The sequence below is a fragment of the Simochromis diagramma genome, unplaced genomic scaffold, assembly GCF_900408965.1.
Source record: "Simochromis diagramma unplaced genomic scaffold, fSimDia1.1 OVJJ01000482.1, whole genome shotgun sequence".
Lineage (NCBI taxonomy): Eukaryota > Metazoa > Chordata > Actinopteri > Cichliformes > Cichlidae > Simochromis > Simochromis diagramma.
The window spans coordinates 241,455-253,756 of NW_024387303.1; the positions used below are offsets into that span (position 1 = coordinate 241,455).

General features: G+C 45.6%; 1 protein-coding gene across 1 annotated transcript in view; it reads right to left on the reverse strand.

Moving 5' to 3' along the window:
* The window catches only part of LOC120716585 (sodium channel protein type 4 subunit alpha B-like), a 49,558-nt gene extending 38,286 nt beyond the window's left edge, over positions 1-11,272 (reverse strand). Inside the window, 13 exon segments of the mRNA XM_040004122.1 lie at positions 640-869; positions 1,039-1,138; positions 2,908-3,111; positions 3,200-3,341; positions 3,415-3,478; positions 3,990-4,190; positions 4,462-4,547; positions 5,979-6,107; positions 7,478-7,549; positions 7,645-7,763; positions 10,713-10,778; positions 10,780-10,851; positions 10,950-11,272. Coding sequence (XP_039860056.1) covers positions 640-869; positions 1,039-1,138; positions 2,908-3,111; positions 3,200-3,341; positions 3,415-3,478; positions 3,990-4,190; positions 4,462-4,547; positions 5,979-6,107; positions 7,478-7,549; positions 7,645-7,763; positions 10,713-10,778; positions 10,780-10,851; positions 10,950-11,075 — 1,611 coding nt within the window. The 5' untranslated portion in view covers positions 11,076-11,272.
* Positions 11,273-12,302: the final 1,030 nt, after the last annotated feature.

Genomic DNA, 12,302 nt, shown 5'->3' on the forward strand with positions numbered 1-12,302 from the left:
CAGTTCAAAGGGGTCAGAGGTCACAGGGTAGAAGCATGTTTTGCATCCAATTCATCCAACCATCGGCAGACAGGCGGACGAAAAACCTCGAACACACCGAGTCCCGTGCAGAAGTAGAAGTTCCAACAAAACAATAATTTTCCTGTGAAATGTCACCCATGTAAAGGTAGATCACTCTGACCAGGCATCACTGTTACTGCAAAGACTCACGGTGTAAATAAACCTCAGCAAAGCTCCCTCTGAATCCCAGCTGATCCTTACTTTTCTCGAGACTTGCCAGAGGTTTATACTGTACCCCTGTTACATTTTTACCTCACTGTGCTGCTTTTCCTCTCAGTTATGCAGGTCGTTTACAGGTTTGTACCGTTGGTTTGTTACCATTTGTGATGTAGTTGCTCTGAGTGGACATTTTAAACCACTCTTGCTAGGTGGCTGAAGAACCCGCTAAAAGCATTCATCACTAAATTGGTCATGGAGGCACATCGAAGAAGAACATATGGTCCCTCCGACTGATCAAGTCTACACCAAACTAAGGGAGCAGAATGGAAAAGTCCTGATTTTAGCCTGCAGTGAAGAAGCTGCCATTAAATTAACCAAGTAGGAGATAATAGGATCTGCAGACACTTCTTCAACACTCACCAGCTCAGCGATGACCAGGGTCTCCATGAACTCCTCCATCATAGGGTAATGTTCCATGGCTGTGAAGATGGTGCTAACAATGATGCAGATGATGATGACCAGGTCAAAGAAAGGGTTCGTGATAAAGGTGTGAAACTGCTGTTTGAGCCATCGCCAGCAGCCACAACAGTCCCCCTTCAGGAAGGCGTCAGTGCAGGTGCAGCACAAAGGCCGGTGGTGCTCCTCTGCCTCTGCAACACAAAGCTACTCTGTGAGGCCACAAACTGTGTCAGCATTAAGTTGTCTGCAGAGCCTCGGCTCTTCGCGTTTGTCTGTGACTGCTCTCAGTGACAGAGCGTGTTGTCCTGTCCCAATGAAGGAAGGTGGAGGTTAAAGAGGTGGAGGTAAATATCTGTTTACCTTCAACGTATTCTTGCTTAGTAGCTCGTATACTGGCAGCTGATGTCTTCTTCTGCAGTGAGTCCTGTTGCTCTGGAGTCTCTGCCCTGCTGGAAGCCTGCTGTCCATAACAAAACACCCAAACTCAGTTATGCTAAATGACGATTTCAGCAGAGCCATCCCACAGTACTCTGAACAGTTTCCAAACAGGGTTATTTTGTCTCAGAAAGGTCATGGCTGACACAATAAGTTGAGAAGAAGCTGGTGAAAGGTTTTTGGAGGAGCTGGATTTTAAATGCACACTGGCATCAGCTGCCGACAGGTCTGCAGGATCGGTCACATGCTCGACACAGAAGGATATTTAGATGAAGAATAGGACGTGTTTGATATATGAACAGAACTAAAGCCCGATAATAGACCTACTCGTGTTATTCCAGTATATTTTGTACAGGTGTGGAATGTTTTAGCAACACTGGCAACACCTGGGCCTAGTGTGCCAGTGCTCCAAGCTGTCAGAGCTCAGCTGTTGGTGTGGCTCTCCTCCAAGAGACACACACCTTATGGTTATTTTATATTGTTTCTATTGTGTTGTTTACATATTGTTGTGATTTACATTGCTGTGCTTGAGAGTCGTCATCTACCCGAACCAAATTCCTCGTATGTGTCTGCGCATATACACGGCCAATAAAGGCGATTCTGATCTCCCTTTTGTCGTGGCCATGGAGCCCATCAACCTGCTCAATGAGGCCTGTAGAGTCTGAGGTGGGGCTGTTGGACCTCAGCCACAGTAACTGGGGTTTCTCTGTGGTTTCTCTGAGCATCAGTTCTTGCCGTGAATTTGCTGCAATGCCCAGTGTGGTATCATAATGAATCATTTGTTTATATATGCATAACAGTTATTATCAGTACAGGCGTCTTAAGTTCATGTTTATTTCTCTGGAGAAGCGCACAGAGTAGGTTGATTGTTGAGATAGGGCATTGTGTGTTGCTATACTGGCGAGGCCAGGAAAGGCGGTTGTTAGGCTGAAATTGTTAAATGTTGCCATTATTGTACTTAAATTTGTAAGCCTGGCCTTAAACTGTGTGCTCAGAGACATCCTTCTGTTTCTGTTGCCCTCCCCAGCCTGTTGAATGGTGAGGGGGGCTATAGTGTAACTGTAGGCACATCCTCAGCAGGAAGTCACACAAACGTACCCCCATCCACACACACACACAAACATGCTCGCACATGCATACACACACACACACACACACACACAGTGTTTTAACCTTTTGTGACCATAGGGTTTTTTTTTACAATGGGTGTTTGTGTAAACTGTGTGTCACACAAAAAAAAGGCTGCAAGCGGGGGCTGGTTCTTTGGAGTAATCTGAGCTCGAGGGTAGAAGGGCTGCCCCGAGATCCTCCCCTTGCTGTAGCATGTGAAAACCGATCGATTGCTGTTCTGTATTTCCTTCTTTACGGGAATCAGTGTGAACCAGCGGGCCTGCTTTAGCGCAGACCCAACAGCGGTGTTGAGTCTGTTCCAGAAGTCGAGATAAACGTAAGAATTTAGAAGAAGAGAGGGCTGTAAGTTAGGTAGACGTAAAAAAGTTGCACCTGTAACATGTGACACAAGGTTCAGCAAATAAGAAGCAACTTTATTCCCGTGTGTGGATCATTGATTCCTGCTTTTATGTTTTTGAAGGTGCAGCACCCAGTCCTGGAGAGAAGGTGGTATTGTGTTAGCACACACCTGGATGCTCCACAGCAAACTGACAAAATCTGCTGTTAAAGAGGTGCACACACTTCCTGATGACCAACCAATTAACTAAATCTGATTAGACTTGATTAGTATTTGGCTGCTCATTGCCCTCCTAATTCCTGTGGAAGCAGTGAGTCCTTACTGACCTCCTCCTCCTCTCTCCTCTTCAGCACCTCCACAATCCGTCCGAACTCCTCTTCTCTTTGTATGGCCTCGGCATCTTGAGTCTCTTCTTGCTCCGCTCGTGTCACAACAACCACTGCCAAAATGAGACTGAGCAGGAAGAAACAACCCGGGAAGAAGACGAACAGAAAGACGATCAGATAGGATTTTCCTGCAGCTCGCAACGTCTGCAAAGAGACAGACAGGTGAGAGAAACAGATGAGACAACCGGAGTAATGGGAGGAGCCTGCACGTGGTCATCGGTGAGTTACTGACCAACTGCATCAGGCCTTCCCAGAAGTCATGCATCATGAGTCTGAAAAGTGACATCAGAGACCAGAAAAACGAGTCGTAGCTGGTGTATCCGAAGTTTGGGTTACTTCCTGCTTTCACACAGTTGAAACCATCTGGACAGCACCTGAACACATAAAAAACAGTTTGTTTTTATTGTTGTTGTTGTCAGTGAATGAAAGAGACTCGTGTTTACTTACTCAGCGTCTGACTGGTTTCCACACACCAGAGGATCAGGATGTCCAGGAATGTAGTAATAGTTTTCTAGAAGGCAGACAGACATCCAAACCGTACAAACGGATCATATTTCACCTTTCTAATTTAAGGGCAGGGGTGGCAACGATGACAGGTGCTGAAGTCTGCACTACAAAGCCAGCTGAACATTTCTAAACTTTCTAATACCAGGATCAATTCTCGCAGAGCCCCAGGTCCTGATAACATCCCTGGACGAGCACTGAGGGACTGTGCTGCAGAGTTGTCTTCACGGACATGTTTAATACATCACTGAGCCAGGAAATACTCTCAATGACAGATTCAAGGTCACATTTATGCTGCAATTCTCAGCATCTACATTATTGCGGGTGATTTTAAAATCTGATAACAACAAATAAAACTGTTTTTGGACCTGAAGACTTTTCCTCAGAGGTTCATCTGATCTCACATGAGATCTCTTTCCACTGCTTTCATTGTAATGTTGGAAGAAGACCTGCGAGTCAGCCATCTGACTGTCTTAAAAGGCTAACCTGCCAATCAGGACGTGGTACGACCATCATACCTGGAGAGGTGGTGTGGTTGTGGAAATCGAACTCTGTCGTGTTTGTGTTCATCGACCAGATGACACATTTGTTCTTCAGGGTTCCCATGAAGAGCTGTAAACCAATCATAGCCAAGATGCTCAGGCAGAACAACGTCAGGATGATGACACAATCAAGCCTCTTGAACGATTGGACAAGAGCTTCGACCGTCTTCTTCAGACCTGTGAAGACAGCCCCCGCTGTGAATACAAGTCGCACGCACACACACGCACAGACACACGCACGCACGCACAGACGCATGCACACACACACCTACACACACACACACACGCACGCACACACAGACGCATGCACACACACACACACAGATACACACACGCACATGCACACACACGCACAGACACACAGGTACACACACACACACACACACACACACACACGCACGCACACACAGACACACACACGCACGCACACACACAGACACACACACACCTTGGCTGCATGTGAAGATCTTCAGCAGCAGAGAAATCGTCATCAGCACAGCAAACTTCCCCAAATCTACGAACTGTGACACCAATCTGAGACACAGAGTCATCACCTTCATCATCATCATCATCATGAAGCAGTGATTAAAGCAGCTGTAAAACATAAAGACACATTTACAGCCGAGCAGGAAAAAGCCAAAGTGTGTCGAGCAGAACATACAGAAGCAAAGCCGGTGATGAGGACGTGACAGTTAGTGTCCTAATATAAATCTAAAACCTTTATCAGTGACAAAGGTAGAGGAGACGTACACAGGAAAGCTACACAGGAAAGCAGAGCAGCACAGCGAGCGTTCAGCTACAGGAGGTTAGCCCCGGGGCAGACCCAGGACATCGTGGAGAGATCTCGGCTTTTCTGCTTAGGCTGCTGTCCCTGCAGCCCAGCTTCAGATAAGCAGAAGAAAACTGGATGGATGTGGTGGTGAAAGCAGCAAAAAGATAATTTTCATCTTTGCAGCTGGAAAAGGCCCACCTTATTTGCACGGACATGGATCTATAGATATGAGACCACACTGACAAGAACTGTGTTGGTGTAACTGTAAAGGTCACGTCCAGCATTGAGTGGATTCAATCGGTAGATCACATTTCTTGAGTATTTTCTGAGCTGCAGTGAGCCTTGTTATTCAGGACTGAGAGGCTCTTATTGTGAAGGCTCTTTTATACTGTTTCCTGTTTTTTGGATCACGTTAATCTGTAACCAACATTAACCCCCTACGATCCGAACTCTTCCTCGGCATGCATTTTTAATTTCTCTTTGATATTTGAGCATATTGGGACCCGATGAATGTAAAAATAAAGAATTACCAGATTTTTTTTTTTACCTAATTTTTGTTTCTAAGAAAAATGAAAGCCACATATGAGGATATTTGTTTAAAATTTCAATAGAACAGTAGGAGTATAATGTCCTCGTGAGTGGATATCAGGCCGTTGCAGAGCGAAATTGAGTATTTCGGTCTAAATAACCCAAAATGTGATGTCCACACATGTGGACACCAAGTCCTAGGAGGTTAAAGAAGTGAACAAAGAGGAGCTCTTCCATTAACAAACTCACAATATAAGCAGTCCTAATTGTACCTCATCAATGAGTAGCTTGCAGAGACACCTTCAGCAGCAACAGCTTGATGTGATCATTTTCTGTATAACTAATCAGTCTGGCTCGATTAGGAGCACCTGGCTGCTGTTTACCCTCTTAACTCCCATGAAGGCAATAAGGCTGGACTTGTTTTTTTCTCAGGATCGTCCTGTGAAAACTTTCTTTTCCAATAACTGTACGTGTCGGAGAATCACGGCAGAGAAATAAGTCTCACCAACTTCATGTCAGCTGTTTTCCAATAAATCTAAAACAGATTACGCTGAATTTTGTTTGTGCAACCTGAAGTTGCCCCCTGCTGGTCATTAGAAAGAATGCAGATTCATGGCTGTACATACAGTCTGTGTGAGAGTGTGAGGTGTGTTATTGAGCCTTACAGGGTGCTGATGATGATGATGTCCAGCCAGTTCCAGGGATCTCTGAGGAAGGTGAAGCGTCCCACACAGAAGCCTCTCGCCACGACTTTCACCAGAGCCTCAAACACGAAGATTGCCATGTACACGTACCTGTTCACATAAACGTGAGACAGAGAGCTTTCACACCAGAGAAGTCTGGGCTCAGGAGAGCCCGAGTGCCCTGGAGGGACTTTCCCTGCCGGATACACGATGGACGGGTGGCAGACATGGAGGATCGTGTGCCTGGCGGGACTGTGGATCGAGGACGCTGAAGATATCTACCTATTCGGAACCATGAAAACAGGGTTCTTGCTGATCGGAGCTGGCTTGGCCCTGGCTTATCGGAGAATTAAGAAAGTGGAACCGGCTGTTCAAACCCGCCCAAGGCTGGCCGCTGGGATTGAAACGATGGAACGAGGCGTGAGTTCTCAGAATGGGCTCACTGAGTGCAGCATGGTTAAGATCTCGGAGAATCTTACGGCTGCCGTGAATACTCAGAATAAGACCTCTGAGCGAAAGTTGGATTACATCTTGGAGCAGCTCTCTGCTCCAAGATGACAAGACCACGGAGCGCAGGTTTGATAACATCATGGAGAAGCTCGCGGCTCTGCAACGGGAGATTGAGAGTCCAGTGTCGGAGTGTTAAAGAACAGCTTTGAAATTCTCATGAGTTGTCCGCATAAAAGAAAAATCACCATCATAATGCGGCTGTCCCTTCGGCGCCAGCTGTGGGCTCAAGGCTGGAGCTGAACAAAAACACCCTGATAACGACTGTGTTGAGTCTGTTCCTTCCCATTCCCTACAAGGCCACCTGGGTTGGCTGGAAGACTGTTTACTTAGCCTGGCAGGGTGAAGGACACTGTCTCAGCTAAACTCTGGACATGCACACACATACATATACACTGATATGCACACACTCATCCCCCCTCCCTTTCCAAACGGCTTCGATGCTTGTTCCCTCCTGGAGAACATGGAGGGTCTGAGACAGTAAGTGCTTCCATTATACTGAAGAGGAGGCAAACACTTCCACCGCAGATCTCTCCTAAATGGACGAGTCACACAAAAGCTGTCTCGATGGACAAACATCACAACAGGCCCTTTAAGCCGTCTCTTAATTGTCTGTATGACAAATCTGTTCACATATCAGAACACTCTGAGCATTTCCTGTCTCGACAACAGTGAGCAAAGTCAGTTTGACCTTTACAGACCTGTGTGTGCTGCTGCTGTCAGACTGAGGACAGACTGAGGACAGACTGAGGACAGACTGGCTCTTTGTCTTTGAGCCTTAGCATGGATTTAGACTTTAAAACCATTCTCATGCTGTGACTCATCGATGCTGCCATCAACAGCCCTGTTCATCACTTAGTCGTGTTTTTCTGCTCCGGATGAAAGATCTGTGTGTGTGTGTGTGTGTGTGTGTGTGTGTGTGTGTGTGTGTGTGTGTGTGTGTGTGTGTGTGTGTGTGTGTGTGTGTATCTTACTTCACCACAGGAAATTTGAACTCCAGAACACCGAAGCCCAGGATCGCCAGTAGGATGAATATACTGAAGAAAGTGTGAGAGTTCAGGGAAAACTCAGCTCACCTGGTCCAGAGAGCTAAAACCTGACCACACACAGGCTCCTGACACTATGACATCATAAAGGATATGGATGAAGAAGGGTCTTGATGGCGAGGGTCCTCAACGGGTTGAATGGACTCAGCAGGTAACAAGACGAGTCAGCACTAAACCTGTTAATGATGTTTCCTTTACTGAGAACCATGAAGGTCTGCAGAGAGACAGGTGAGGGACAGATGGGTGAGGGACAGACAGGTGAGGGACAGATGGGTGAGGGACAGATAGGTGAGAGACAGACAGGTGAGGGACAGATAGGTGAGAGACAGACAGGTGAGGGACAGACAGGTGAGGGACAGACATGTGAGAGACAGACAAATAAGGGACAGAAAGGAGGTGAGGGACAGACAGATCAGAGATAGATGAGTCAAGACCTTGTTTGTGACTATCAGGATTTTGAATTCTGGATTTAACAGGGAAACAATAAAGACGAAAGTATAAAAGTCAAATCAAAGTAAAAATGCACTAAGATGGAGTCATAATGAAGGGTATGGAGTTCTGAATACATAATTTTAAGAAAGTATTTAAAAGTGAAGAGACGGTTTGTGGTCTGGAGATCTGGTGGAAGTGTGGCCAAAGTCTCAGGACAGAACAACTAAAGGCTCTGGTTGGAACTTTAGTCAGTTTTGATTTGGTGCCTATTAGAATTAATTATGTTTTATTAATTTATTTATTTATTTATTTATTTTGCCTGTCCTGTTTGGTTCTTTTGCATCCGAATTATTGTCTAAAGGCAAAGAAAGATGCCCAACGGATTTACTTTACCAGATGGACCATCCCAGCCTTGCCATAATGGTCTATTTGATTCACCTTTTATTGTTTATTTTATTTTTTATTTTCACTTGCTAGATACGGGACAGACTTGAATGAGGAAAAGAAAAGGGAGAAAGGAAGAGGGGGGAAAACAGCGGAGAAGAGGGACGGGGATGAAGGGCAAAAAACAAAAACCAACTAAATAAGCAGACAAAAAATACATATATCAATCACCTGGATCACCTGTTAAGAAAGAAAAAGAAAACAAGAAAATGAGAGCAATACAATAAACAACATCACAATGATCTATAACGGTAAATACTAAATATTAAACATTATTGTGCAGCACATAAGATCAACAGAACACAGTGTGCTTTGAGGTAGGAGCCAAAAAGGGTGTAGTTTGTGTGTGTGATCACCCGTGTGTACACCTGTGAGCATGGACGCGCTTGTTTTTAAAAGGTTCCTTCATGTAATGATCTGCTAGAGGGTGTGGGGGGGCCACAGCCCCGTCCTCCAGGGCATGAAGCAGGTATGGAGGAGATCAAAACTCCAGACATCCAGAGGCCCCCAGAACACAAGAGACCAAGGAAGACCAACAGAGGGGCAGCCGCGCCACTGTCCCAGAAAGAGCTGAGGAGAGTCCCAGATGAGGGCTCACTCAGCAGCCGCGGAGCAGAAGCCAGGGGGGGTTGCAGTGACGTGCCCATGAGCTCCGCCGGCAGCCAGCTGCGCCAGAGTGACCGAGCCCTAGGCCGAGAGGCCGAGGGCACCCCACCCCCGAAGTGGCCCGAGCGAGCCCCAGGCTCCAGGCCCCGACAAGAAGCCACCAAGGAGTGCCATTATTGCCATTGATTTTAAGAGAGTTGTGAGTAAACCAGACCTTGATTTCACTTAAACAGTCAGAAACTGATGTGTGTGGGAGTGTAGCTGTGGGTTTGGAGGACAGGTAGAGCTGGGTGTCATCTGCGTAGCAGTGAAACTGGATGTTATATTTTCTGAAAATATTACCTAGGGGTAGGAGATAGATAATAAAAAGGACCCAGGACAGAGCCTTGGGGAACACCGGAGTTAACTGGAGTAGATACTGATCTGTGAGTAACTGAACAAACTGTGAGTAGCCAGAGAGATACAAGGTCAACTAGGCGAGTGCTGTACCACTGATCCTAATAGATGTTAATCTATAAAGAAGGATGCGGTGGGAAATAGTATCAAAAGCTACTGTAAGGTCAAGGAGAATGAGGATGGAGATGAGTCCAGAGTCAGCTGCAAGCAGAAGATCAGTAGTGATTTTTACTAGAGCTGTTCCTTTACTATGAAAAGAACGGACGCCGGACTGAAACAAGTAATTTCCAGTGAGGTGTCTATGAACCTGTGCAGCCACTATCATTTCATGAATTTTGGCTAGGAAAGGCAAATTTGAAATTTGAAATGGAAGTTATTTAAATGGGAAGGGTCTGAAGCATTCCTTTTCTTTTTACAGTAGTCCAGCCTAGAAGTAATAAATGCAGGAACTAGTTTTTCACTCAGGATGTTTCTAAATTTAGAGACATAGCAAAAATGCAAGAAAGCAGTCTTACATAGTTGTTTAATATGTGCACTGAAGGACAAAATTTGATTTGTATCATCTGGCTTCATGAATAAATAAAGGTGCGTATCAGCTGCATAGCAATGAAAACGGATGCAGTTTTTTACTAAGATTATCTAAAGGAAGCATTTATAATGTAAATAAAATTGGTTCCAGCACAGAAGCCAGTGGAAGTCCACAAAAAACTTCTATGTGTGAAGAAGGCTCCAAGTTTACATGAACAAACTATTGTTTGACACAGATATGTTTCAAACCACTCCAGTGCAGTACCTTTAATGTGTTCTAATCTCTGTAGTAAAATATTGTGCTCAGCAGTATTGAATGGTGCAATGAGATCTGACAGGACAAGCACAGAGATGAGTCCACTGTTAGAGGCCATAAGAAGATCATTTGTAACCTTCACTATTCTTTTTCTGTGCTGTGATGCACTCCAGATCCTGATTGAAACTCTTATAATAAATCATTACTCTGAATGGGTCTACTAGGCACATTGACGAGCTAAAAATCATTGATGTTAACCTAAAACGATCAGACAGAGACATGAAGATCACAAAAATCTCATACACAGTTGGAGAATTCAGAAACCCAGAGTAAGGCCCAGGAGGACAACAGACAACAACAATAAAATAAGTTTTTGAGTTTTCCAGCTAGGGTGGACATGACTGGTCACAGAGAGAAGGTCAGAGGGAGACGGGTCCAAGAAAGACAGAGAAAGACAGGTCAGATGGACAGACACATCAGAGAGACCAGAGGATCAGAGACCTTCTGTGATTGGTAGAAGGGATCCAGATCCTCCAATGGGGTGCAGAGAAGCTGAGGGGGGGGGGGCACCATAGATGAAAGGGAGGGACTTCCCAGTCTCCAGGTGACCAGCAGGTTTGGGCAGGTTTTTCCCACGTGCCTGGGTTACACAGAAGAGCTTCCCCTCATGCAACTTATCAGCAGTATTAATTTTACTGATTGATTATCTATCACTGATTCCTGAAAGTTGATTGGTACCTTTTGGTGCTTCCACGCCTTTCGCTCCTTTACCTCAGCTTCGTGTCGTTGTTGGACCACCTCCTTTGAGACTGCCGTGAAGCATCTGAAAACCTCCATACCTACAGGTGGCAGCAGAGACGCCATTCTCTCATCCTGGAGAAGTGGCCGAACCTCGCTGTTGCCTAGCAACAGGTTTCTGTAGGGAAGAGAGGTTTTGGTTTGGTTTCCTTTTGGTTTCCTTGAAGCCACTTACAGAGGTTTGCAGCTGTCTGTAGGGCTGTTATTAATCATTATCAGATTTCTCAGTGTTATTCAGTTCAATTTTATTTAAATAACACCAATTATGTCACGGTCTGGCTGGCAGACCGTGGGGATGTGGGGAATGAGGACCCAAAACGCAGGTTTCTGCGATGCAAACAGTGCACTTTATTTACAGTGAAAGCTGTAAACACAATAAATCCCCGTTGCCCCCTTGACTCCTGTGTGTGCTCCCCTCCGACGTCTGTGCTCGTGCTCCCCGCTGTCGTGTTTCCGCACACCCCGTGCGTGCTGCTTTTCTGGTCCACTCTTCCACCTGCAGGAAAACCACAGAAACAGCCGTCAGCACTGACCCCCACGGGCATACACGAACTGCACTCTTATACACTGCCACACACTAACTTGGGATGACAACGCAATGATCCCGCGTCGGTGGGAGCTCCAGCACTCTCCCAAGTAGCTCCCCCGACGAGGCCTGCAGGTGGCTGTCCTCCATCCTCCAGACACACACACACATGTACACACCCACACCCTGCCTATACATATAATGAGTGGAACACAGAATAACACAGCATTGTGCAGAAAAACACACACATCACCAAATAATAACGATAATAATAATAATAATAATAACAACAACAACAGTCAAAACTGCTCATGGACCCCCGAGTCCTCCAGAGCCGGGTCCGGTCCGTGAGTCGTTTGGTACCGGGCCGCGAGAGTTGAGGCTCAGGTGTGAAATGTATAGTTTTCAGGGTTTTTATCTGTTTTCAGCGTTATTTTGTTATCGTTTTTATCGTTAACTCGGTTTTCCTGGGTCTTTTCACGAGTGATATGAATAAATCTTCTTTTTTTCGGTACTGGTACTAGTTTTATTTTGTTGTATTTATCCGCGACACCTTAAAGGCCGGTCCGTGAAAATATTGTCGGGCATAAACCGGTCCGTGGCACAAAAAAGGTTGGGGACCGCTGCTATACAACACTCACCTAAAGGTGCTTTATATTGTAACTGTTGAGATTTAAATATATAATAATCTGAATGTGTGTTTGCTGATTATATTGTTTTATATAAAAGGCCCAACTCTGAGTACAGTCTGTGCCACAGTACTGACA